Genomic DNA, 26226 nt, shown 5'->3' on the forward strand with positions numbered 1-26226 from the left:
TGATGACGAATGCGGAACTTTGTTCGGTTTTTTTAGAGGTATTTATATGGGGTGTGATTGTATAAGATAAATAAGGGTGATATATTGATAGAGTGATTGGGTTTTTCTCTCTGTTTTCTTCAGAATGTAAGTAAGCCTGTTGTGTGTTCCGTCCTCCAGAGCGACAGGCGGCGCTCGAGCGCTCACACCAGCCGAAGGAAGGACCCCTGAAGGAGGAATGCGGAACTGATTCCGCCCATTAGCGCAAACACACACTCACACACTAAACAGTATTCTTTGCGAAAGTGTGTTTGAGGCCTGAAACTGGGGAGTGTTTTCTCATGTAAGTGTTTGAACAGCAGCCAATAGCCGCGCGTCCACTGTCGGGCCAAAAGCGGGGGTGCTAGTGCGCGTGCCAGGGCCAGTCGCGTTTCCACGGTCACTTCCGGGGCTGATGTGGATTCTGATCACTGTATGAGGCAGAATTATTTATACGCGTTGCAAAAGATATGCACGCTAAATTACCATAGTAAACATAGTATATGAACGCTTGAAGAAATCAGACAAATCGTAATGGCTATCACAATCATGTCTTTATTGTATCTGTCAGTACGTCTCGTCTCTTTATACCGGACTAACATAAAATAAAGCCACTTTTTTTTCCCGAGAGCTTCCTCTGTTTCTCTGACTGGATATAACTATCCTACCGGGAGAGATGCTGAAGCTCCTCAGGTCGTGTTTTTGGGGGCATATTTGTAGAAATGATCATTCTTTCTAAATATGATGTAAATATGTCCTGTAACTTCCAAATAAACAGAAACAGCCTCGACTGAATAAGTAAGTGTGTCCTCGCTTTCTTTTGTGAAATAGACCTAATGGTAAACCACTTTATTTCTGTGTGACTAATGTGCAATTTTGATACAATTAATTAATTATGATCAATGTATCACTTTTTATTGTAAAAACAAAGATTCTTGGGTTTTAAATCTTTAGGTAAACAACAAAAATGCCAGCAAACATTCGCCTTTATCATGTTTATCACGCTAGTTTTCAGTGATTTCTTTCTGATAAAACTTCCGTTAGTTGGTGAAATAATGGGTGTGTGTGCCGTTGTTCCAGAGAGAGGTGTGTTGCGGGTGTGTTTTAGTGAAGCGCTGTGGACCTTCAGCCCGACGGTGGAAACGCAGTGGTTTAGGGTTCAGTGCTCCAGTCTCGAGGCTATTAGCCCCGCCCGCCCGTTTACAGCCCGGCTAGCACTGGCCCGACGGTGGAAACGCAGTGGTTTTGGGTTCAGTGCTCCAGTCTCGAGGCTATTAGCCCCGCCCGCCTGTTTACAGCCCGGCTAGCACTGGCCCGACGGTGGAAACGCAGTGGTTTTGGGTTCAGTGCTCCAGTCTCGAGGCTATTAGCCCCGCCCGCCCGTTTACAGCCCGGCTAGCACTGGCCCGACGGTGGAAACGCAGTGGTTTGGGGTTCAGTGCTCCAGTCTCGAGGCTGTTAGCCCCGCCCGCCCGTTTACAGCCCGGCTAGCACTGGCCCGACGGTGGAAACGCAGTGGTTTGGGGTTCAGTGCTCCAGTCTCGAGGCTATTAGCCCCGCCCGCCCGTTTACAGCCCGGCTAGCACTGGCCCGACGGTGGAAAAGCAGTGGTTTTGGGTTCAGTGCTCCAGTCTCGAGGCTATTAGCCCCGCCCGCCCGTTTACAGCCCGGCTAGCACTGGCCCGACGGTGGAAACGCAGTGGTTTTGGGTTCAGTGCTCCAGTCTCGAGGCTATTAGCCCCGCCCGCCCGTTTACAGCCCGGCTAGCACTGGCCCGACGGTGGAAACGCAGTGGTTTTGGGTTCAGTGCTCCAGTCTCGAGGCTATTAGCCCCGCCCGCCCGTTTACAGCCCGGCTAGCACTGGCCCGACGGTGGAAACGCAGTGGTTTGGGGTTCAGTGCTCCAGTCTCGAGGCTGTTAGCCCCGCCCGCCCGTTTACAGCCCGGCTAGCACTGGCCCGACGGTGGAAACGCAGTGGTTTGGGGTTCAGTGCTCCAGTCTCGAGGCTATTAGCCCCGCCCGCCCGTTTACAGCCCGGCTAGCACTGGCCCGACGGTGGAAAAGCAGTGGTTTGGGGTTCAGTGCTCCAGTCTCGAGGCTATTAGCCCCGCCCGCCTGTTTACAGCCCGGCTAGCACTGGCCCGACGGTGGAAACGCAGTGGTTTGGGGTTCAGTGCTCCAGTCTCGAGGCTGTTAGCCCCGCCCGCCCGTTTACAGCCCGGCTAGCACTGGCCCGACGGTGGAAACGCAGTGGTTTGGGGTTCAGTGCTCCAGTCTCGAGGCTATTAGCCCCGCCCGCCCGTTTACAGCCCGGCTAGCACTGGCCCGACGGTGGAAACACAGTGGTTTTGGGTTCAGTGCTCCAGTCTCGAGGCTATTAGCCCCGCCCGCCTGTTTACAGCCCGGCTAGCACTGGCCCGACGGTGGAAACGCAGTGGTTTTGGGTTCAGTGCTCCAGTCTCGAGGCTATTAGCCCCGCCCGCCCGTTTACAGCCCGGCTAGCACTGGCCCGACGGTGGAAACGCAGTGGTTTTGGGTTCAGTGCTCCAGTCTCGAGGCTATTAGCCCCGCCCGCCCGTTTACAGCCCGGCTAGCACTGGCCCGACGGTGGAAACGCAGTGGTTTGGGGTTCAGTGCTCCAGTCTCGAGGCTATTAGCCCCGCCCGCCCGTTTACAGCCCGGCTAGCACTGGCCCGACGGTGGAAACGCAGTGGTTTGGGGTTCAGTGCTCCAGTCTCGAGGCTATTAGCCCCGCCCGCCCGTTTACAGCCCGGCTAGCACTGGCCCGACAGTGGAAACGCAGTGGTTTGGGGTTCAGTGCTCCAGTCTCGAGGCTATTAGCCCCGCCCGCCCGTTTACAGCCCGGCTAGCACTGGCCCGACAGTGGAAACGCAGTGGTTTGGGGTTCAGTGCTCCAGTCTCGAGGCTATTAGCCCCGCCCGCCCGTTTACAGCCCGGCTAGCACTGGCCCGACGGTGGAAACGCAGTGGTTTAGGGTTCAGTGCTCCAGTCTCGAGGCTATTAGCCCCGCCCGCCCGTTTACAGCCCGGCTAGCACTGGCCCGACAGTGGAAACGCAGTGGTTTGGGGTTCAGTGCTCCAGTCTCGAGGCTATTAGCCCCGCCCGCCCGTTTACAGCCCGGCTAGCACTGGCCCGACGGTGGAAACGCAGTGGTTTAGGGTTCAGTGCTCCAGTCTCGAGGCTATTAGCCCCGCCCGCCCGTTTACAGCCCGGCTAGCACTGGCCCGACGGTGGAAACGCAGTGGTTTTGGGTTCAGTGCTCCAGTCTCGAGGCTATTAGCCCCGCCCGCCCGTTTACAGCCCGGCTAGCACTGGCCCGACGGTGGAAACGCAGTGGTTTTGGGTTCAGTGCTCCAGTCTCGAGGCTATTAGCCCCGCCCGCCCGTTTACAGCCCGGCTAGCACTGGCCCGACGGTGGAAACGCAGTGGTTTAGGGTTCAGTGCTCCAGTCTCGAGGCTATTAGCCCCGCCCGCCCGTTTACAGCCCGGCTAGCACTGGCCCGACGGTGGAAACGCAGTGGTTTTGGGTTCAGTGCTCCAGTCTCGAGGCTATTAGCCCCGCCCGCCCGTTTACAGCCCGGCTAGCACTGGCCCGACGGTGGAAACGCAGTGGTTTGGGGTTCAGTGCTCCAGTCTCGAGGCTGTTAGCCCCACCCGCCTGTTTACAGCCCGGCTAGCACTGGCCCGACAGTGGAAACGCAGTGGTTTTGGGTTCAGTGCTCCAGTCTCGAGGCTATTAGCCCCGCCCGCCCGTTTACAGCCCGGCTAGCACTGGCCTGACGGTGGAAAAGCAGTGGTTTGGGGTTCAGTGCTCCAGTCTCGAGGCTATTAGCCCCGCCCGCCCGTTTACAGCCCGGCTAGCACTGGCCCGACGGTGGAAACGCAGTGGTTTTGGGTTCAGTGCTCCAGTCTCGAGGCTATTAGCCCCGCCCGCCCGTTTACAGCCCGGCTAGCACTGGCCCGACGGTGGAAACGCAGTGGTTTTGGGTTCAGTGCTCCAGTCTCGAGGCTATTAGCCCCGCCCGCCCGTTTACAGCCCGGCTAGCACTGGCCCGACGGTGGAAACGCAGTGGTTTGGGGTTCAGTGCTCCAGTCTCGAGGCTATTAGCCCCGCCCGCCCGTTTACAGCCCGGCTAGCACTGGCCCGACAGTGGAAACGCAGTGGTTTGGGGTTCAGTGCTCCAGTCTCGAGGCTATTAGCCCCGCCCGCCCGTTTACAGCCCGGCTAGCACTGGCCCGACGGTGGAAACGCAGTGGTTTGGGGTTCAGTGCTCCAGTCTCGAGGCTATTAGCCCCGCCCGCCCGTTTACAGCCCGGCTAGCACTGGCCCGACGGTGGAAACGCAGTGGTTTGGGGTTCAGTGCTCCAGTCTCGAGGCTATTAGCCCCGCCCGCCCGTTTACAGCCCAGCTAGCACTGGCCCGACGGTGGAAACACGGCTACTGACGGCATTTGTGTGTATGAGAGAGAGAGAGAGAGAGAGAGAGAGAGAGAGAGATAGTGTGCGTTTGTGTGAGAGTGAGAGAGAGAGAGAGTGTGTGTGCTTTGTTGTGTTGTGTTGTGTTGCAATTAGGGCTGTCACTTTTCGTTCGAAAATCGATTGCACAATCGATCGGACCAACCAACGCAAGTTTCGAAAACGAAAATAGGGAATCGATTTTAACGGTCTTTTCTCGGAGCGTGTCCAGCTCGTCATGTTATGCCCGCAGCGAACGCGCATCATTTGCAACTGCAGGCTCTGACAAACACGCATAACAGCAAATGATCCTTCTGCATAATGTGTCTCTTTTTACTACAAAACTGTGAATTTTCCCGGTATTCAGACAGTTTCATGCATTCAGATACAGATTCGGGCTACGGTCTACAAACGCCTACGTAGGCGAAATTTGTTTGACATTTCTAATCGTAAACACAGCCATGTTGAAGACTGAGGTAATGTTTTTCATATGCTGCTATGGCAGTCCACTCTGCTTATTGCTTTTCGAGAATGTTGCACTAGTCATTGTGCGCGAAACTTCACGCCAATAAATCATCAGAAATATTGCTGACTTGAGCGCGTCAGGCGCGGCGCGCCCTCTTTACGTTCGTCTTAATGCCTGTTAGTTGTCCGTGGATTTGCCCATATTTGGCGTTTTATTTTTCAATTTTCGATTTTACAATCGATTCAACGAACACTTATGTCTCAAAAATCGAACAGGATTTTTTAACAAAAGTGACAGCCCTAGTTGCAATATATTGTGTTGTGCTGTACACAGAGCTGGAGGATATGAGCAGGCGTAATGGAAGCGAGCGAGTGTTTGGACGGTTCTCTGGTTCCAGAGGAAGATTCGCTCATTGAAGGTGTGAGTGACCCGGTTCTGCTGGTTCTGGTTCTCAGCGTGACCTTTCTGTTTGGCCTGGCTACGCTGCTCTGCAGGTGAGACGACACCTGACCTCTGACCCCTGACCTCTGACCCCACACCAGATCACTCATACTCACACATGATATGATCTCTTCTCTCAGGAATGAGCAGCAACGGATCCACCCGGAGAACCAGGAGCATGTGCGTGTGGTGCGAGAACAGCTTCAGTCCGAGCAGGTGTGTGTGTGTGTGTGTGTGGGAACATTATCACCAGTGTTTATCATATCAGGGTTTGTTCTCAGCTAATCAGCAGTGTTGGGGAAAGTTACTTTTGAAAAGTAATGTTACAATATTGCGTTACTCCCTTAAAAAGTAACTACTTGCGTTACTTAGTTACTTTTTTAGAAAAGTAATGCGTTACAATATTGCGTTCGGCCCATAAAAAGTAACTAATTGCGTTACTTAGTTACTTTTTTAGAAAAGTAGTGTTACAATTTTGCGTTCGTCCCATAAAATTAAAGGGCACCTATTATGCCCCTTTTTACAAGATGTAATATTGGTCTTGGGTGTCCCCAGAATGTATTTGTGAAGTTTCAGCACAAAATACCCCACAGTTAATTTATTTTATACCATGGTCTGGGTGAATACTCGATTCTGATTGGCTGCAGGGTGTCCATTAAAAAGTGATAATGTACACCTAGGAAAGGCGTCCCGTCAATTTGCCTGATGACAGTTCTAAATGATTGCGCTGGCTCAAACTCACTGATCCACTGCTGCGGTCGGGTCGCTGTGGCCACTTTGCTTGGCAACGCCTGTATACGGGAGATATTAAATAGTGCGCTCGACTTAATAAATAAAAACCCTCACGATTTTTACTCTAAAACACATTAAAGTATTATTAATTGATTAAATATTTCTTTCTTTCGTAAGTGACTATGGTATAAGCGGGTTAATGCCCTTCGAGGTGTCCATTGTCAGGTATTAATGGACTTCGGCGGAGGACCTCGGCGGACCTCCGCTGCGCGTCGGACGGTTCACGCCTCGCCGTCGTCCATTAATACCTGATAATGGACACCTCGAAGGGCATTAACCCTTACATAACCATCTGAAAATGTCATTTTTGGGGCCTGTTTTAAAAAGAGCTGTTTTGGTGTGTACCACCTTAAATGTAAATGAGCTGCATATCCCCGCCCTGCTGGACCCAGATGATGAAGAGACTCCGCAGAAGAAACACGAATGAGAATGGACCAAGACGTCTCGGAATGGTTATTTGATACATTTATGTACTTACAAAGTTTTAATTGCGTCCCCTTTGCAATTATGGATGTGCAACACACACACACACACACACACACACACATGCACACGAATTGTGATAATGTTCGCGCAATTTTTTTAAACTACACACACACAAATACTGTGATAACGTTTGCTAAGTACAAACGATTTTCTTTTTTTTTCTTAAGTACAAATGAGATTATATTTATGCGAGGGGTGCTGTTGCGTCATGTTGACATTACTTGTACAGGTGCTTATGTGGCAAATGCGAGAAGACGGCTACAGAACCAGAAAACATATAAGCTGCAGGGAGATAGACGTTTATATACTGTCTATGGAGATAGAGCAGACCTTAATTAATTAGGGCCCGAGCACCGATGGTGTGAGGACCCTCTTGGAATTGCTCTGTTTATTATTAGGGCCCGAGCACCGATGGTGTGAGGACCCTCTTGGAATTGCTCTGTTTATTATTAGGGCCCGAGCACCGATGGTGTGAGGACCCTCTTGGAATTGCTCTGTTTATTATTATTATTATTAGGGCCCGAGCACCGATGGTGTGAGGACCCTCTTGGAATTGCTCTGTTTATTATTAGGGCCCGAGCACCGATGGTGTGAGGACCCTCTTGGAATTGCTCTGTTTATTATTATTATTATTATTCTTCTCCGCATTGAATTGCATTTTTGAGGGCCTAAACATGCGCGAAAACTCACGAAACTTTGCACACGCGTCAGAACTGGCGAAAATTTACATCTGATATAGGTTTCAGAATTGGACGGGGCAAAATGGCTCGATAGCGCCACCTATAAAAGTTCAACGGAGTGCGCCTCCTGCAACGTTCCACGTACGTGCACGAAATTCGGTACATACGTGTAATGACCTAATACCTACAAAAAAGTCTCTTGGAGCATAGCCCTAAACACAACAGGAAGTCAGCCATTTTGAACTTCCTCTCAGATTTTTGTGCAGTTTTTGCCATTTTCAGGCCTCGTACTTTAACGAACTCCTCCTACAGTTTTAATCTGATCATCTTCAAATTTGGTGAGTGTAATCTTAAGGCCTTTGCGACGTTAAATTGCGAAGATCTTGAGTTTTCGTCGAAGGGCGGGTCCTCGGCGGCCTTACAAATTTCGATGTTTCGCCATGAAACAGGAAGTTGCTGTAACTCAGGCATGGAATGTCCAATCTCCCCCAAACTTCACACGTTTGATAAGAGTTCTGTCCTGAACACATGGCCATGCTCATATTCAGTTATAGTCATAGCGCCACCTGCTGGCAACAGGAAGTGACATGTTTAACACTGTTATGGACTCCTAATAACATATAAAAAAGTGCCAGCAAGTGCGAAACATGCTAACAACATACTAGAAGCATGCTAAAACATGCTAGCAAACTCTTAGCTAAGTGCTAAAGCATGCTATTATTGCAATTAAATAGGAATTTGCTGTAACTCAGGCATGGAATGTCCAATCTGCCCCAAACTTCACACTTTTGATAAGCGTTCTGTCCTGAACACATCTACATGATAATATTCAGTTATAGTAATAGCGCCACCTACTGGCAACAGGAAGTGTCATGTTTAACACGTTGATGCCATTCTAGCAACATGTTAAAAATGCCATTGAGGTCTAAACATGCTAGAAACATGTTAAAACATGCTAGCAATACTTAGCTAAGTGCTAAAGCATGCTAATTCAATGAAACAGGATGTTGTTGTTACTCAAGAAGGCAATGTCCAATATGCGCCAAACTTCACACTTTTAATAAACGTTCTGTCCTGAACACATGACCATGCTCATATTCAGTTACAGTCATAGTGCCACCTGCTGGCAACAGGAAGTGACATGTTAAACACTGTTGTGGACATATAAAAACATATAAAAAAAAGTGCCAGCAAGTGCTAAACATGCTAACAACATACTAGAAACATGCTAAAACATGCTAGCAAACACTTAGCTAAGTGCTAAAGCATGCTATTGCTGCAATTAAATAGGAATTTGCTGTAACACAGGCATGGAATGTCCAATCTGCCCCAAACTTCACACGTTTGATAAGAGTCATGGCCTGAACACATCTACATGAGAATATTCAGTTATAGTAATAGCGCCACCTGCTGTCAACAGGAAGTGACATGTTTAACACTGTTGTGGTCTCCTAATAACATATATAAAAGAGCCAGCAAGTGCTAAACAGGTTAGCAACATACTAGAAACATGCTAGCAAACACTTAGCTAAGTGATAAAGCATGCTATTACTGCAATTAAATAGGAATTTGCTGTAACTCAGGCATGGAACGTCCAATCTGCCCCAAACTTCACATGTTTGATAAGAATCATGGCCTGAACGCATGCCTATGCTCAAATTCAGTTATAGTAATAGCGCCACCTACTGGCAACAGGAAGTGACATGTTTAACACGTTGATGCCGTTCTAGCAACATGTTAAAAATGCCATTGACTTCTAAACATGCTAGAAACATATTAAAACATGCTAGCAATACTTAGCTAAGTGCTAAAGCATGCTAATTCAATGAAACAGGACTTTGTTGTTACTCAAGAAGGCAATGTACAATCTACCCCAAACGTCACACGTTTGATAAGAGTTATCTCTTGAACACATGTCCATGCTCATATTTAGTTATAGTCATAGCGCCACCTGCTGGCAACAGGAAGTGACGTTTAACACTGTTCTTGACTCCTAATAACATATAAAAAAATGCCAGTAGGTGCTAAACATCCTACCAACATACTAGAGACATGCTAAAACATAATAGCAAACACTTAGCTAAGTGCTAAAGAATGATATTACTGCAATTAAATATGAATTTGCTGTAACTCAGGCATGGAATGTCCAATCTGCCCCAAACTTCACACTTTTGATAAGCGTTCTGTCCTGAACACATGACCATGCTTATATTCAGTTACAGTCATAGCGCCACCTGCTGGCAACAGGAAGTGACATGTTTAACACTGTTGTGGACTCCTAATAACATATAAAAAAGTGCCAGCAAGTGTTAAACATGCTAACAACATACTTGAAACATGCTAAAACATGCTAGCAAACTCTTAGCCAAGTGCTAAAGCATGCTATTATTGCAATTAAATAGGAATTTGCTGTAACTCAGGCATGGAATGTCCAATCTGCCCCAAACTTCACACTTTTGATAAGAGTCATGGCCTGAACACATCTACATGAGAATGTTCAGTTATAGTAATAGCGCCACCAACTGGCAACAGGAAGTGACATGTTTAACACGTTGATGCCGTTCTAGCAACATGTTAAAACATGCTAACAATGCTTAGCTAAGTTCTAAAGAATGCTAATTCAATGAAACATGACTTTGTTGTTACTCAAGAAGGCAATGTCCAATTTGCACCAAACTTCACATGTTTGATAAGAGTTCTGTCCTGAACACACATCCATGCTCATATTCAGTTATAGTCATAACGCCACCTACTGGCAACAGAAACTGACATGGTTAACACAGTAATGCAGTACTAACCACATAATTATTGTGTACTAAGCATGCTAGAAACAGACTGAACATGCTAGCAACACTTAGCTGAGTCATGAAGCATGCTATTATCACCATTATACAAAACATTTTGTAACTGACTTTGACATACTCTTACTATATATACCTCCTTAAATGTACATTTCCCAACCATGCTCTGCCTTCCTAAAGCCACCGAGTGTTGATGGCACGGGTGCGAGGGCCCTTTCATCGCTGCTTGCAGCTTTAATTATTATTATTATTCTTCTCCGCATTGAATTGCATTTTTGAGGGCCTAAACATGCGCGAAAACTCACGAAACTTTGCACACGCGTCAGAACTGGCGAAAATTTACATCTGATATAGGTTTCAGAATTGGACGGGGCAAAATGGCTCGATAGCGCCACCTATAAAAGTTCAACGGAGTGCGCCTCCTGCAACGTTCCACGTACGTGCACGAAATTCGGTACATACGTGTAATGACCTAATACCTACAAAAAAGTCTCTTGGAGCATAGCCCTAAACACAACAGGAAGTCAGCCATTTTGAACTTCCTCTCAGATTTTTGTGCAGTTTTTGCCATTTTCAGGCCTCGTACTTTAACGAACTCCTCCTACAGTTTTAATCTGATCATCTTCAAATTTGGTGAGTGTAATCTTAAGGCCTTTGCGACGTTAAATTGCGAAGATCTTGAGTTTTCGTCGAAGGGCGGGTCCTCGGCGGCCTTACAAATTTCGATGTTTCGCCATGAAACAGGAAGTTGCTGTAACTCAGGCATGGAATGTCCAATCTCCCCCAAACTTCACACGTTTGATAAGAGTTCTGTCCTGAACACATGGCCATGCTCATATTCAGTTATAGTCATAGCGCCACCTGCTGGCAACAGGAAGTGACATGTTTAACACTGTTATGGACTCCTAATAACATATAAAAAAGTGCCAGCAAGTGCGAAACATGCTAACAACATACTAGAAGCATGCTAAAACATGCTAGCAAACTCTTAGCTAAGTGCTAAAGCATGCTATTATTGCAATTAAATAGGAATTTGCTGTAACTCAGGCATGGAATGTCCAATCTGCCCCAAACTTCACACTTTTGATAAGCGTTCTGTCCTGAACACATCTACATGATAATATTCAGTTATAGTAATAGCGCCACCTACTGGCAACAGGAAGTGTCATGTTTAACACGTTGATGCCATTCTAGCAACATGTTAAAAATGCCATTGAGGTCTAAACATGCTAGAAACATGTTAAAACATGCTAGCAATACTTAGCTAAGTGCTAAAGCATGCTAATTCAATGAAACAGGATGTTGTTGTTACTCAAGAAGGCAATGTCCAATATGCGCCAAACTTCACACTTTTAATAAACGTTCTGTCCTGAACACATGACCATGCTCATATTCAGTTACAGTCATAGTGCCACCTGCTGGCAACAGGAAGTGACATGTTAAACACTGTTGTGGACATATAAAAACATATAAAAAAAGTGCCAGCAAGTGCTAAACATGCTAACAACATACTAGAAACATGCTAAAACATGCTAGCAAACACTTAGCTAAGTGCTAAAGCATGCTATTGCTGCAATTAAATAGGAATTTGCTGTAACACAGGCATGGAATGTCCAATCTGCCCCAAACTTCACACGTTTGATAAGAGTCATGGCCTGAACACATCTACATGAGAATATTCAGTTATAGTAATAGCGCCACCTGCTGTCAACAGGAAGTGACATGTTTAACACTGTTGTGGTCTCCTAATAACATATATAAAAGAGCCAGCAAGTGCTAAACAGGTTAGCAACATACTAGAAACATGCTAGCAAACACTTAGCTAAGTGATAAAGCATGCTATTACTGCAATTAAATAGGAATTTGCTGTAACTCAGGCATGGAACGTCCAATCTGCCCCAAACTTCACATGTTTGATAAGAATCATGGCCTGAACGCATGCCTATGCTCAAATTCAGTTATAGTAATAGCGCCACCTACTGGCAACAGGAAGTGACATGTTTAACACGTTGATGCCGTTCTAGCAACACGTTAAAAATGCCATTGAGTTCTAAACATGTTAGAAACATATTAAAACATGCTAGCAATACTTAGCTAAGTGCTAAAGCATGCTAATTCAATGAAACAGGACTTTGTTGTTACTCAAGAAGGCAATGTACAATCTACCCCAAACGTCACACGTTTGATAAGAGTTATCTCTTGAACACATGTCCATGCTCATATTTAGTTATAGTCATAGCGCCACCTGCTGGCAACAGGAAGTGACGTTTAACACTGTTCTTGACTCCTAATAACATATAAAAAATGCCAGTAGGTGCTAAACATCCTACCAACATACTAGAGACATGCTAAAACATAATAGCAAACACTTAGCTAAGTGCTAAAGAATGATATTACTGCAATTAAATATGAATTTGCTGTAACTCAGGCATGGAATGTCCAATCTGCCCCAAACTTCACACTTTTGATAAGCGTTCTGTCCTGAACACATGACCATGCTTATATTCAGTTACAGTCATAGCGCCACCTGCTGGCAACAGGAAGTGACATGTTTAACACTGTTGTGGACTCCTAATAACATATAAAAAAGTGCCAGCAAGTGTTAAACATGCTAACAACATACTAGAAACATGCTAAAACATGCTAGCAAACTCTTAGCCAAGTGCTAAAGCATGCTATTATTGCAATTAAATAGGAATTTGCTGTAACTCAGGCATGGAATGTCCAATCTGCCCCAAACTTCACACTTTTGATAAGAGTCATGGCCTGAACACATCTACATGAGAATGTTCAGTTATAGTAATAGCGCCACCAACTGGCAACAGGAAGTGACATGTTTAACACGTTGATGCCGTTCTAGCAACATGTTAAAACATGCTAACAATGCTTAGCTAAGTTCTAAAGAATGCTAATTCAATGAAACATGACTTTGTTGTTACTCAAGAAGGCAATGTCCAATTTGCACCAAACTTCACATGTTTGATAAGAGTTCTGTCCTGAACACACATCCATGCTCATATTCAGTTATAGTCATAACGCCACCTACTGGCAACAGAAACTGACATGGTTAACACAGTAATGCAGTACTAACCACATAATTATTGTGTACTAAGCATGCTAGAAACAGACTGAACATGCTAGCAACACTTAGCTGAGTCATGAAGCATGCTATTATCACCATTATACAAAACATTTTGTAACTGACTTTGACATACTCTTACTATATATACCTCCTTAAATGTACATTTCCCAACCATGCTCTGCCTTCCTAAAGCCACCGAGTGTTGATGGCACGGGTGCGAGGGCCCTTTCATCGCTGCTTGCAGCTTTAATTATTATTATTATTCTTCTCCGCATTGAATTGCATTTTTGAGGGCCTAAACATGCGCGAAAACTCACGAAACTTTGCACACGCATCAGAACTGGCGAAAATTTACATCTGATATAGGTTTCAGAATTGGACGGGGCAAAATGGCTCGATAGCGCCACCTATAAAAGTTCAACGGAGTGCGCCTCCCGCAACGTTCAACGTACGTGCACGAAATTCGGTACATACGTGTAATGACCTAATACCTACAAAAAAGTCTCTTGGAGCATAGCCCTAAACACAACAGGAAGTCAGCCATTTTGAACTTCCTCTCAGATTTTTGTGCAGTTTTTGCCATTTTCAGGCCTCGTACTTTAACGAACTCCTCCTACAGTTTTAATCTGATCATCTTCAAATTTGGTGAGTGTAATCTTAAGGCCTTTGCGACGTTAAATTGCGAAGATCTTGAGTTTTCGTCGAAGGGCGGGTCCTCGGCGGCCTTACAAATTTCGATGTTTCGCCATGAAACAGGAAGTTGCTGTAACTCAGGCATGGAATGTCCAATCTGCCCCAAACTTCACACGTTTGATAAGAGTTCTGTCCTGAACACATGGCCATGCTCATATTCAGTTATAGTCATAGCGCCACCTGCTGGCAACAGGAAGTGACATGTTTAACACTGTTATGGACTCCTAATAACATATAAAAAAGTGCCAGCAAGTGCTAAACATGCTAACAACATACTAGAAGCATGCTAAAACATGCTAGCAAACTCTTAGCTAAGTGCTAAAGCATGCTATTATTGCAATTAAATAGGAATTTGCTGTAACTCAGGCATGGAATGTCCAATCTGCCCCAAACTTCACACTTTTGATAAGCGTTCTGTCCTGAACACATCTACATGATAATATTCAGTTATAGTAATAGCGCCACCTACTGGCAACAGGAAGTGTCATGTTTAACACGTTGATGCCATTCTAGCAACATGTTAAAAATGCCATTGAGGTCTAAACATGCTAGAAACATGTTAAAACATGCTAGCTAATGTTAAAACATGCTAGCAATACTTAGCTAAGTGGTAAAGCATGCTAATTCAATGAAACAGGATGTTGTTGTTACTCAAGAAGGCAATGTCCAATATGCGCCAAACTTCACACTTTTAATAAACGTTCTGTCCTGAACACATGACCATGCTCATATTCAGTTACAGTCATAGTGCCACCTGCTGGCAACAGGAAGTGACATGTTAAACACTGTTGTGGACATATAAAAACATATAAAAAAAGTGCCAGCAAGTGCTAAACATGCTAACAACATACTAGAAACATGCTAAAACATGCTAGCAAACACTTAGCTAAGTGCTAAAGCATGCTATTGCTGCAATTAAATAGGAATTTGCTGTAACACAGGCATGGAATGTCCAATCTGCCCCAAATTTCACACGTTTGATAAGAGTCATGGCCTGAACACATCTACATGAGAATATTCAGTTATAGTAATAGCGCCACCTGCTGTCAACAGGAAGTGACATGTTTAACACTGTTGTGGTCTCCTAATAACATATATAAAAGAGCCAGCAAGTGCTAAACAGGTTAGCAACATACTAGAAACATGCTAGCAAACACTTAGCTAAGTGATAAAGCATGCTATTACTGCAATTAAATAGGAATTTGCTGTAACTCAGGCATGGAACGTCCAATCTGCCCCAAACTTCACATGTTTGATAAGAATCATGGCCTGAACGCATGCCTATGCTCAAATTCAGTTATAGTAATAGCGCCACCTACTGGCAACAGGAAGTGACATGTTTAACACGTTGATGCCGTTCTAGCAACATGTTAAAAATGCCATTGAGTTCTAAACATGCTAGAAACATATTAAAACATGCTAGCAATACTTAGCTAAGTGCTAAAGCATGCTAATTCAATGAAACAGGACTTTGTTGTTACTCAAGAAGGCAATGTACAATCTACCCCAAACGTCACACGTTTGATAAGAGTTATCTCTTGAACACATGTCCATGCTCATATTTAGTTATAGTCATAGCGCCACCTGCTGGCAACAGGAAGTGACGTTTAACACTGTTCTTGACTCCTAATAACATATAAAAAAATGCCAGTAGGTGCTAAACATCCTACCAACATACTAGAGACATGCTAAAACATAATAGCAAACACTTAGCTAAGTGCTAAAGAATGATATTACTGCAATTAAATATGAATTTGCTGTAACTCAGGCATGGAATGTCCAATCTGCCCCAAACTTCACACTTTTGATAAGCGTTCTGTCCTGAACACATGACCATGCTTATATTCAGTTACAGTCATAGCGCCACCTGCTGGCAACAGGAAGTGACATGTTTAACACTGTTGTGGACTCCTAATAACATATAAAAAAGTGCCAGCAAGTGTTAAACATGCTAACAACATACTAGAAACATGCTAAAACATGCTAGCAAACTCTTAGCCAAGTGCTAAAGCATGCTATTATTGCAATTAAATAGGAATTTGCTGTAACTCAGGCATGGAATGTCCAATCTGCCCCAAACTTCACACTTTTGATAAGAGTCATGGCCTGAACACATCTACATGAGAATGTTCAGTTATAGTAATAGCGCCACCAACTGGCAACAGGAAGTGACATGTTTAACACGTTGATGCCGTTCTAGCAACATGTTAAAACATGCTAACAATGCTTAGCTAAGTTCTAAAGAATGCTAATTCAATGAAACATGACTTTGTTGTTACTCAAGAAGGCAATGTCCAATTTGCACCAAACTTCACACGTTTGATAAGAGTTCTGTCCTGAACACACATCCATGCTCATATTCAGTTATAGTCATAACGCCACCTACTGGCAACAGAAACTGACATGGTTAACACAGTAATGCAGTACTAACCACATAATTATTGTGTACTAAGCATGCTAGAAACAGACTGAACATGCTAGCAACACTTAGCTGAGTCATGAAGCATGCTATTATCACCATTATACAAAACATTTTGTAACTGACTTTGACATACTCTTACTATATATACCTCCTTAAATGTACATTTCCCAACCATGCTCTGCCTTCCTAAAGCCACCGAGTGTTGATGGCACGGGTGCGAGGGCCCTTTCATCGCTGCTTGCAGCTTTAATTTACATTTGTAATTGCTGCAAAAAATGATACGTGACATAAAACTGTCTGACGTTGTTTGTTGAGATCCTATGACGACAATAAATAGCTTTAGACGCATTTGTTGTTGAACTGGCTGACATCGATTGAAATGACTATTTGCTCAAAAATCATAAAATACACTTCCTTCTTCTGGAGGTGACGTTGAATCGCGAACAGTAGGCAACGATCCACACTTGAGGATCAACTTTAACCCACGTTCACTAAACAGTCAGTCAGAAAATGATTCTCGCAAACATAAACGTATTTAGGAAGTTTAAGTGGCGCCTTTTCTTCATAAATAAAATCCATCCGCTGCGTTTTCAGTGGCTCTGATGTCAGTGAAGACTACTATATCCATTCTTACATCCCACAACAGAACACCTAATGTTACTCTTCTTAGGAGACATTACCGGCTGTCGCTGAAACAATGGAGGATGGTGTACAGATCACCGAGGGCGGGGTCTATGCCAAAACCAGATTGTCAATCAAACCACGTCGGTGGGGCTTAGCGCAATTCTACGTCACAGTGAGAGCAATCTGAGAACAGGGCATTCTGAGACAGTGCTTATGATTTATTGAGGTTGTAAAAAAAACACTGGGTGGATTTTTATCATTCTAGGGCGGTTTTGCTCACACACTGCCAACACACATTTATGTTCAAACACCATGTAAAAGTGAATTTTGCATAATAGGTGCCCTTTAACTAATTGCGTTACTTAGTTACTTTTTAGAAAAGTAGTGTTACAATATTGCGTTCGTCCCATAAAAAGTAACTAATTGAGTTACTTAGTTACTTTTTAGAAAAGTAGTGTTACAATATTGCGTTCGTCCCATAAAAAGTAACTAATTGAGTTACTTAGTTACTTTTTAGAAAAGTAGTGTTACAATATTGCGTTCGTCCCATAAAAAGTAACTAATTGAGTTACTTAGTTACTTTTTAGAAAAGTAGTGTTACAATATTGCGTTCGTCCCATAAAAAGTAACTAATTGCGTTACTTAGTTACTTTTTAGAAAAATAGGGCCTTACAATATTGAGTTCGTCCCATAAAAAGTAACTAAGTGCGTTACTTAGTTACTTTTTTAGAAAAGTAGTGTTACAATATTGCATTCGTCCCATAAAAAGTAACCAATTGCGTTACTTAGTTACTTTTTTAGAAAAGTAGTGTTACAATATTGCATTCGTCCCATAAAAAGTAACCAATTGCGTTACTTAGTTACTTTTTTAGAAAAGTAAAAGCAGGCATACATACACTGTGCGATTTTCGTCCAATTTTGAGCCGAATTCTGACTCGTGCGACTCTTTTTCTGGTCGGGCCGTTTTTCAGCTTTGTCGTGCGTCGTTTGTCGTGCAGTGTACAGGGGGAAACGAGAGGCGGTTAACCTCTCCCGACCGGCAATAGGAAGGTCAGATGAATTTCTGGCATGTCAAGAGTAAGGTAGAGTAGAGTGCAGTAGTGTGCAGTAGGGGTGGAGTACAGTAGGTTAAAGTATAGTAGAGTACGATAGAGTACAGTAGAGGTAGAGTAGGGTGGAGTACGGCAGAGTAGAGTACAGTAGGGTAGGATAGAGTACAGTAGAGGTAGAGTAGGGTGGAGTACGGCAGAGTGGAGTACAGTAGGGTAGGATAGAGTACAGTAGAGGTAGAGTAGGGTGGAGTACGGCAGAGTGGAGTACAGTAGAGTACAGTAGAGGTAGAGTAGGGTGGAGTACGGCAGAGTGGAGTACAGTAGAGTACAGTAGGGTAGAGTACAGTAGAGGTAGAGTAGGGTGGAGTACGGCAGAGTGGAGTACAGTAGAGTACAGTAGGGTAGGATAGAGTACAGTAGAGGTAGAGTAGGGTGGAGTACGGCAGAGTGGAGTAGAGTACAGTAGAGGTAGAGTAGGGTGGAGGTAGAGTACAGTAGGGTAGGATAGAGTACAGTAGAGGTAGAGTAGGGTGGAGGTAGAGTACAGTAGGGTAGGATAGAGTACAGTAGAGGTAGAGTAGGGTGGAGTACGGCAGAGTGGAGTACAGTAGAGTACAGTAGAGGTAGAGTAGGGTGGAGTACGGCAGAGTGGAGTAGAGTACAGTAGGGTAGAGTACAGTAGAGGTAGAGTAGGGTGGAGTACGGCAGAGTGGAGTACAGTAGAGTACAGTAGGGTAGGATAGAGTACAGTAGAGGTAGAGTAGGGTGGAGTACGGCAGAGTGGAGTAGAGTACAGTAGAGGTAGAGTAGGGTGGAGGTAGAGTACAGTAGGGTAGGATAGAGTACAGTAGAGGTAGAGTAGGGTGGAGGTAGAGTACAGTAGGGTAGGATAGAGTACAGTAGAGGTAGAGTAGGGTGGAGTACGGCAGAGTGGAGTACAGTAGAGTACAGTAGAGGTAGAGTAGAGTGGAGTACGGCAGAGTACAGTAGAGGTAGAGTGGAGTGGAGTACAGTAGAGTACAGTAGGGTAGGATAGAGTACAGTAGAGGTAGAGTAGGGTGGAGTACGGCAGAGTGGAGTACAGTAGAGTACAGTAGGGTAGAGTACAGTAGAGGTAGAGTAGGGTGGAGTACGGCAGAGTGGAGTACAGTAGAGTACAGTAGGGTAGGATAGAGTACAGTAGAGGTAGAGTAGGGTAGGATAGAGTACAGTAGAGGTAGAGTAGGGTGGAGTACGGCAGAGTGGAGTACAGTAGAGTACAGTAGAGTACAGTAGAGTACAGTAGAGGTAGAGTAGGGTGGAGGTAGAGTACAGTAGGGTAGGATAGAGTACAGTAGAGGTAGAGTAGGGTGGAGGTAGAGTACAGTAGGGTAGGATAGAGTACAGTAGAGGTAGAGTAGGGTGGAGGTAGAGTACAGTAGGGTAGGATAGAGTACAGTAGAGGTAGAGTAGAGTGGAGTACGGCAGAGTAGAGTAGAGTACAGTAGAGGTAGAGTAGAGTGGAGTACAGTAGAGGTAGAGTAGAGTGGAGTACGGCAGAGTACAGTAGAGGTAGAGTGGAGTGGAGTACAGTAGAGTACAGTACAGTAGGGTAGGATAGAGTACAGTAGAGGTAGAGTAGGGTGGAGTACGGCAGAGTGGAGTACAGTAGAGTACAGTAGAGGTAGAGTACAGTAGAGGTAGAGTAGGGTGGAGTACGGCAGAGTGGAGTACAGTAGAGTACAGTAGAGGTAGAGTACAGTAGAGGTAGAGTAGGGTGGAGGTAGAGTACAGTAGAGTAGAGCAGTAGAGGTAGAGTAGGGTGGAGTACAGTAGGGCAAGATCAGAAGCAAGTACATTGGTCAATAAAGTGAGATTAAATGCATACAAATGTATGTTTTATTTAACATATTTATTTAACAAAATTCTGATTCTGCATTTCACTGATTTTATTCATTTTGAGGAATATTGAATCTTTTTTTGTGCAAGTGAGATGAGGAAATGCTCACATTTAGTCTAGATCCACAATAACCATCATGTTTACACACACACACACACACACACACACACACACACACACACACACACACAGCCTCTGCACTTCGATTTGTCTCAACATGGGGACAAGAGAGCTGTCAGTCAATAAATAGGAAAGCAAATGAGTTTCCCCCAACACTGGAGATCAGTGATGTCAGGGTTTCTGTGAGACTGTTCTGAACCTGTGTGTGTGTGTGTGTGTGTGTGTGTGTGTGTGTGTGTGTGTGTGTGTGTGTGTGTGTGCAGGGCTCATCCTCGGAGACGAGGCATCAGTTCTACTCGGACATGTCGTGTCCCGTGTGTCTCCAGCAAGCGGTTCTGCCCGTCGAGACCAACTGTGGGCATCTCTTCTGCGGTGAGTACCAGTTTACACCAGTTTACACCAGTTTACACCGGTTTACACCGGTTTACATGCACAGCTTCTGTTTCAGTCGCACTGAATTGATTCCGATTGATGAATCTGAATGTAGTGTTACGCTATACATGTGATCGGGTTGATGTGTGCGTTTATATGTCACAAGCTTCAAATCGGGATATATTTTTTGACAGAGTTTCCCACTGTTTGCGCATAATAACTATTCTCATACATTAGTTCTTTATTTGTTTTAAAGAAGCAGACTTAATATTTATCCATTTCTGATCATAATTTGGAGATAATGATCATATGAGCCGTTGTGCCGCTGCTTATATCGATCACACAGTAAAACTGCCCAAAGCCAGTGGTGTGTGGATGAGAGTCTGAAGCAGCGCTGGAGGGCCGTTGTCCTGCTCCACTCCACACACGCAGGAGAGGAGGATCATAGGAGGACGAGACACTCGTTTATACCACACTTTATTCAGCCGGAGAACAGCTCGTTCAGCGCGCCACACGTCACTACGCTATTTCTACGTCACTACGCTATTTCTACATCATTGCACATGCGCAGTGCTTTCAGTTTCGGTTTTCAATCCGATCAAGTGTTTACATGTTCTCTCGATCGGATTAGAAAAGGAATAAACCACTCCTTTCAATCCGAATGAAGTCTCATTGGGATCGAGCTCAATCCGGTCGATTAAGGCGTTTTACATGAAGGCTTTTCAGTGCGATTGAGCCGTCAGTCCCATTACTAACGGGTTATTTGGTTGCATGTAAGCGCAGGTGAGCCGATCGAGCTGCTGAAACGTGTGCGTGTGTGTGTGTGTGTGTGTGTGTGTGTGTGTGTGTCTTCCGCAGGTCCGTGTATCGTGGCGTACTGGCGTTACGGAGCGTGGCTCGGCGCCATCAACTGCCCCATCTGCAGGCAAATGGTGAATCTCAGATCAGATGTGGATTCATGATTTGTATGATATGTTTGTCTCAGTTCTGCGCTCGCATCAGTAGCTTAAAGCATCATAATCGGGGTTTGAAATTAACTTTCTCACTCACCAGCCAATTTGGCTACAAAATGTTTGAGTTACCGGCCATTCAGACCTTCTACTAACCAAAAAGAAGAAATAGAGAAAAGAAATAAACCAGATTAACTACATTACAGCTTATATATTATAAATTTGGATTTCAAACATTCATTTCTTATTCAAATAAAATCCTGTCATCCAGCATCTCCTCTTTCATCCTCACCCTTTTCTCCAAAACTGTGTTTTATGTGGACAGATCAATACAGTGCAAAGAACATCTAAAAAATGTAGGATGTTTGAAAATAAAAATGTGTTTTCTGTTCACCAGATGCTTTTTAATCGCCGCTATTGCTTCAGTGCACATGAAGCGCACCGTTATTTGTTGCGTAGTGACGTGTGTGTTCAAGAAAGCCAGATATGAGCAGATTCTGTGCAATACGCCGTATTTAATATATCATGATGGCTCACGAGTATTTGCGCTAAATCTACTCAGTCTTACACGAACTTCCTCAGCGAAGTGAGTAAACATCATAACACGCCACACTGGCTGGTGATCTGACAGCGTTACCCGCAGCTGACGGGTGTTAGTTCAGACCCTGATCATAATCCTGTCAGTAAACCTGTATGAGGCAGGTGTGTGTTGACCTTTGACCTTTATCGGTGTGTCAGGTGACCCTGCTGTTCCCGCTCTTCCACGACACCGGTCCCAGTGCTGCGACCGCAGACGGACAAGTGGAACCGCTTCTGATCCTCACCGACATCAACGACTACAACCGCCGGTTCTCCGGGCAGCCGCGCTCCGTGAGTCTGATCATCTTCCTCATCTTCCTCATCTTCCTCATCTGAGCCGTCTCTGCCAGCGGAGATCTTAATCATCACATCAAAACTCTAAATTATGACATACTAAATTAAAATTACGAGAGTAAATTAGTATATTATGACCTAAAAAGTTATAATTATGAGATAAAAAGTTGAAACTGTGACATACAAAATCATAACTTTTATCTCAATTCTGACTATTTAATCTCATAATTGACAAAGTTTGTCAATAATGACTTGGTATGTCATAAATTTTACTTTAAGCACGGTTTACCCTCATCCTTCCCTCGGGTCATTTTGACCCGAAAATATATTTTTTAAAAATGTTAAAAATTGAGTGTTCATCAGAGGGGTCATAGACTCCAGGACTTCTGTCGCACTTGAACCACGAATACACACACAAACAATCGAATGGATTCGAGGAGTTTTGTGGTTGGATTTAAAAAAGTAACAAATCAATTTGACCCCCTCAGGAATGGAGGAATGCTTCAGTTCACACAGAAAAACCTAAAAGTGCTCAATATTCAAATTAAAAATGCTAAAACTTTACTAAACAATGATTATATAATGTCTACATGTGTATGTGAATGCACACTGAAGAGAACTGGCTTTAGGACCCAGAGGAACAGCTCGTTTACTCCATATAGAGATATAAGCCCATCTAGAGTCATGAAATATCATCTTATATTATTATTATCCACTAGAGATCGGCAAAGACACTCAATGTAAGATATTTAGAGCTGAATTAAAAGGGTTACGCATGAAATTGTGAGTTATTTTGAAAGTTGAAAGAATGTGAGGAATGTGCTTAAATTACTATTTATTTATTATTTATTGATCAAATCTAGTCATTTAAAGGTAAATAAAAAATGACACAAAAAATTGCATTTAAAATTTTTTTTTTTTTGCAAAATGAAATAAAATAAGCTTTCTGGACAAAAAAAATGTTGACCCTCGAGGGAAAGATGAGTTACAAAGTGCGAGGGAAGAATGAGGGTTAATGTGGTGGAGCTGGGCTTCCATTAGTGAGAGATCAGTCGGGTTTATCTTTGAGGTGTACATCTTCAGTTGGGTTATTTATTGTCCTTTATTTAACAGGTAAAAAAAATAAATCTTTTTCAGAAGTGACAATGTTACAGTTATAAAACACCACAATCTCTTTACACATGTAAAACCATATGCAGTTTGAGTCTTCCTTGACCTCCTCACCGACCGTTGACTCAACGCCTGCGTCTTCAATCATGCGGGGCGCTTAGGCGTTCTCTTCTAGAGCGCGTTTGATTGGACGGCAGTGTGAATACGGCCGAATGACTGCATGTTTGCATTGGCTCAGTGGCCCAGATGTAAAGTGTGTGTGTGTGTGTGTGTGCAGCTGCTGGACCGGCTCCGGGACGTCCCCACGCTGCTCCGGCACGCCTTCAGAGAGGTGTTCTCCGTGGGAGGCCTGTTCTGGATGTTCCGGCTGCGGATCCTGCTGGTTCTGCTGGGAGCGCTGGTGTATCTGGCGTCTCCGCTCGACTTCATCCCCGAGGGCGTCGTGGGTCTGCTGGGCTTCCTCGACGACTTCTTCGTCATCCTCCTGCTCTTCATCTACATCTCCATCATGTACCGCGAGGTGGTGACCCAGAGACTCGCCGGATGAGGCCCGGCGGCCCGCTTCGGTTCTGGCGACCCGCCTCACTGAGCAACATCTCCAGAGAGCCAGACGCCTTTACTCCATAAGAACACGCTCCATTAAACCTCATGAATCTCTGTTCTCGGCACAGCCCAGTCGAGCAATCGCCTCAGTGGTTTATGGGTGCACATCATTATTGTGTTTATGATAATAATAGCTTTTGTTCTGTGGATTTCCAGTCGGTCCTGCTTCACTGGCTTCATGAGCAACATCTCCAACTGGAGATTCAGACCTTTCCTCGCTCGTGAACTGCTGTTCTCTCGCCACACAGCAGCGAAACATGCGGATGCTCAACACGGCGGAGCTGAAGAAGAGTTGCAGCCTGTCAATCAAACTGAGCCGACGTCTGCGTGAGAGAAACAGATGCTGACAAATGCAATCTTGAATTACTTGATGATCCTTTGACGTGTTACAAACTACTACATTAGAGAGAGAAAAGCGTGTTTTTACAATAAAACGCCTTCATTCGCCATCCTCAGATAAATCAGCACGATATCTCGTTGTTGTTGTTGTTGTTTTTTGGCTTTTATTGCATTGGAAGTGAGGAACAGGATCAGCAAAATTACCATAATGGTCATGAAACTGTTTCTCGTTGGTTCTGTTCGCTGATTCTGAGATCGACACGTTTATCCAGGCTTAGAGAAAACTGTTGTGTTTACAATTCCTCAGCTTAAAGTTCTCATGAAATCAAAACAAACAATTCCTGTGTTTTTATTGGAATAATACAGTGTTTATTCTAAATGATTTATCTGTGCACATCATTATTGTGTTAATAATGTTGAATGAGAATCAGTTCCTCTTGCAGCATCTCTTCTCTTCTCTGATGATGTGGGCGGGGCTATAACCTGTCACTCACATGAGATCAGCCAATAGCAAACCACCACCATCCAATCAGTTCCACACAGACACAATCAAGCCCCGCCCACATGTGTTCTTGCTCCAGGAGCGCTTCACTCGATATACGACACAATAGAGGAGAGAAGAGCAGCACAACTGCTGTTTCATGAAGAGTTTAACTACTAATGACAGTCTGTTCTATGAATGAGGCATTTTACTATCGGCTTCCCTCGTGCTCGTGGATCAGCCTGAGTTCTCCGTGTCAAGGGCATATGTGTGATTATACACCCAGAATAATCCTCTTATGATGATATAATCATATAATCAGGGTCTGCATGTTCAATGTGAGACTCACAGCACTAGCGCTCGACTCTGAGGTTTCCTTGTAGAAGCTCAAAATAACCACAATCATTCCTGTTAGGGTTAGATGAGCTTCTGCAGTGTGTGTGTGTGTGTGTGTGTGTGTGTGTGTGTGTGTGTGTGTGTGTGTGTGTGTGTGTGTGTGTGTGTGTGTGTGTGTGTGTACTTGTACAACTATCTTTGTGAGGACCAGTTTGAGTTTTAGACCATTGGAGTGAGGACTAAGAGAGTAAAGTGAGGACATGTTGGCCGGTCCTCAGTCTCTGAGAGTCTTTGAAGAGTTTGAGGGTCAAGACTTGGTTTTAGGGAAAAGGTTATAATGAGGTTAAGGGTCGGTTTAGGGTCAGGGGTCGGGTTAGGCACTCAGTTGTGATGGGTAAGGTTAGGGTAAGCGGCTAGAGATTGCATTGTGTCAGTGAATGTCCTCATACAGATCGATGTACAAGAGTGTGTGTGTGTGTGTGTGTGTGTCTTTCTCTGTATCTGTGTGTGTGTGTGTGTGTGTGTGTGTGTGTGTGTGTGTGTGTGTGTGTGTCTTTCTCTGTATCTCTGTGTGTGTGTGTGTGTGTGTGTGTGTGTGTGTGTGTGTGTGTGTGTGTGTGTGTGTCTCTGTATCTCAGTGTGTGTGTGTGTGTGTGTGTGTGTGTCTTTCTCTGTATCTCAGTGTGTGTGTGTGTGTGTGTGTGTGTGTGTGTCTCTGTATCTCAGTGTGTGTGTGTGTGTGTGTGTGTCTTTCTCTGTATCTGTGTGTGTGTGTGTGTGTGTGTGTGTGTGTGTCTGTCTCTGTGTGTGTGTCTCTGTCTCTGTCTCTATATCTCTGTATCTCTGTGTGTGTGTGTGTGTGTGTGTGTGTGTGTGCTGTTGCTGATCAGCAGGGGGCAGCAGAGGCGCGTGGATCTCACCGACCACACGTGATTAAACTCAGCTGTCACTGAACATTCCAGTCGCCTCACCAGGGAATGAGGGAATGAGAGGCTTCGCAGGAAAAATCACTAGAATGCATTTTGGGAGTAATGGGAGACTTTATCCTCAAATCTTAGTAAAGCCTCATTTCACTGTTTCTGCTCTTTGAAATCATATTTCAAAATCTTATGATGTCGTGTTCAGCCTC

The 26226-nt window shown here is 44.6% G+C and overlaps 1 protein-coding gene across 3 annotated transcripts; it reads left to right on the plus strand.

The window, feature by feature from the left end:
* Positions 1-9: 9 nt before the first annotated feature.
* Positions 10-25059, plus strand: rnf170 (ring finger protein 170). Of its 3 annotated transcripts, XM_079872003.1 has the most exons (8): positions 10-38; positions 160-322; positions 5295-5455; positions 5543-5618; positions 20297-20405; positions 21264-21337; positions 22094-22225; positions 23616-25050. In XM_079872003.1, exons 3-8 carry the CDS (start codon positions 5319-5321, stop codon positions 23883-23885), a joined length of 798 nt encoding a protein of 265 aa, XP_079728129.1. In that variant the 5' UTR covers positions 10-38; positions 160-322; positions 5295-5318; the 3' UTR covers positions 23886-25050. The 3 variants fall into 3 exon arrangements, with proteins under 3 accessions (XP_079728129.1, XP_079728128.1, XP_079728130.1); XM_079872002.1 differs by lacking the exon at positions 10-38 and having other exon boundaries at positions 100-322; XM_079872004.1 differs by lacking the exons at positions 10-38; positions 160-322 and adding an exon at positions 342-816 and having other exon boundaries at positions 23616-25059.
* The last annotated feature ends 1167 nt before the right edge of the window (positions 25060-26226 follow it).

This window comes from Squalius cephalus (assembly GCF_949319135.1).
Source record: "Squalius cephalus genome assembly, chromosome: 5".
NCBI classification, from domain to species: Eukaryota; Metazoa; Chordata; class Actinopteri; order Cypriniformes; family Leuciscidae; genus Squalius; species Squalius cephalus.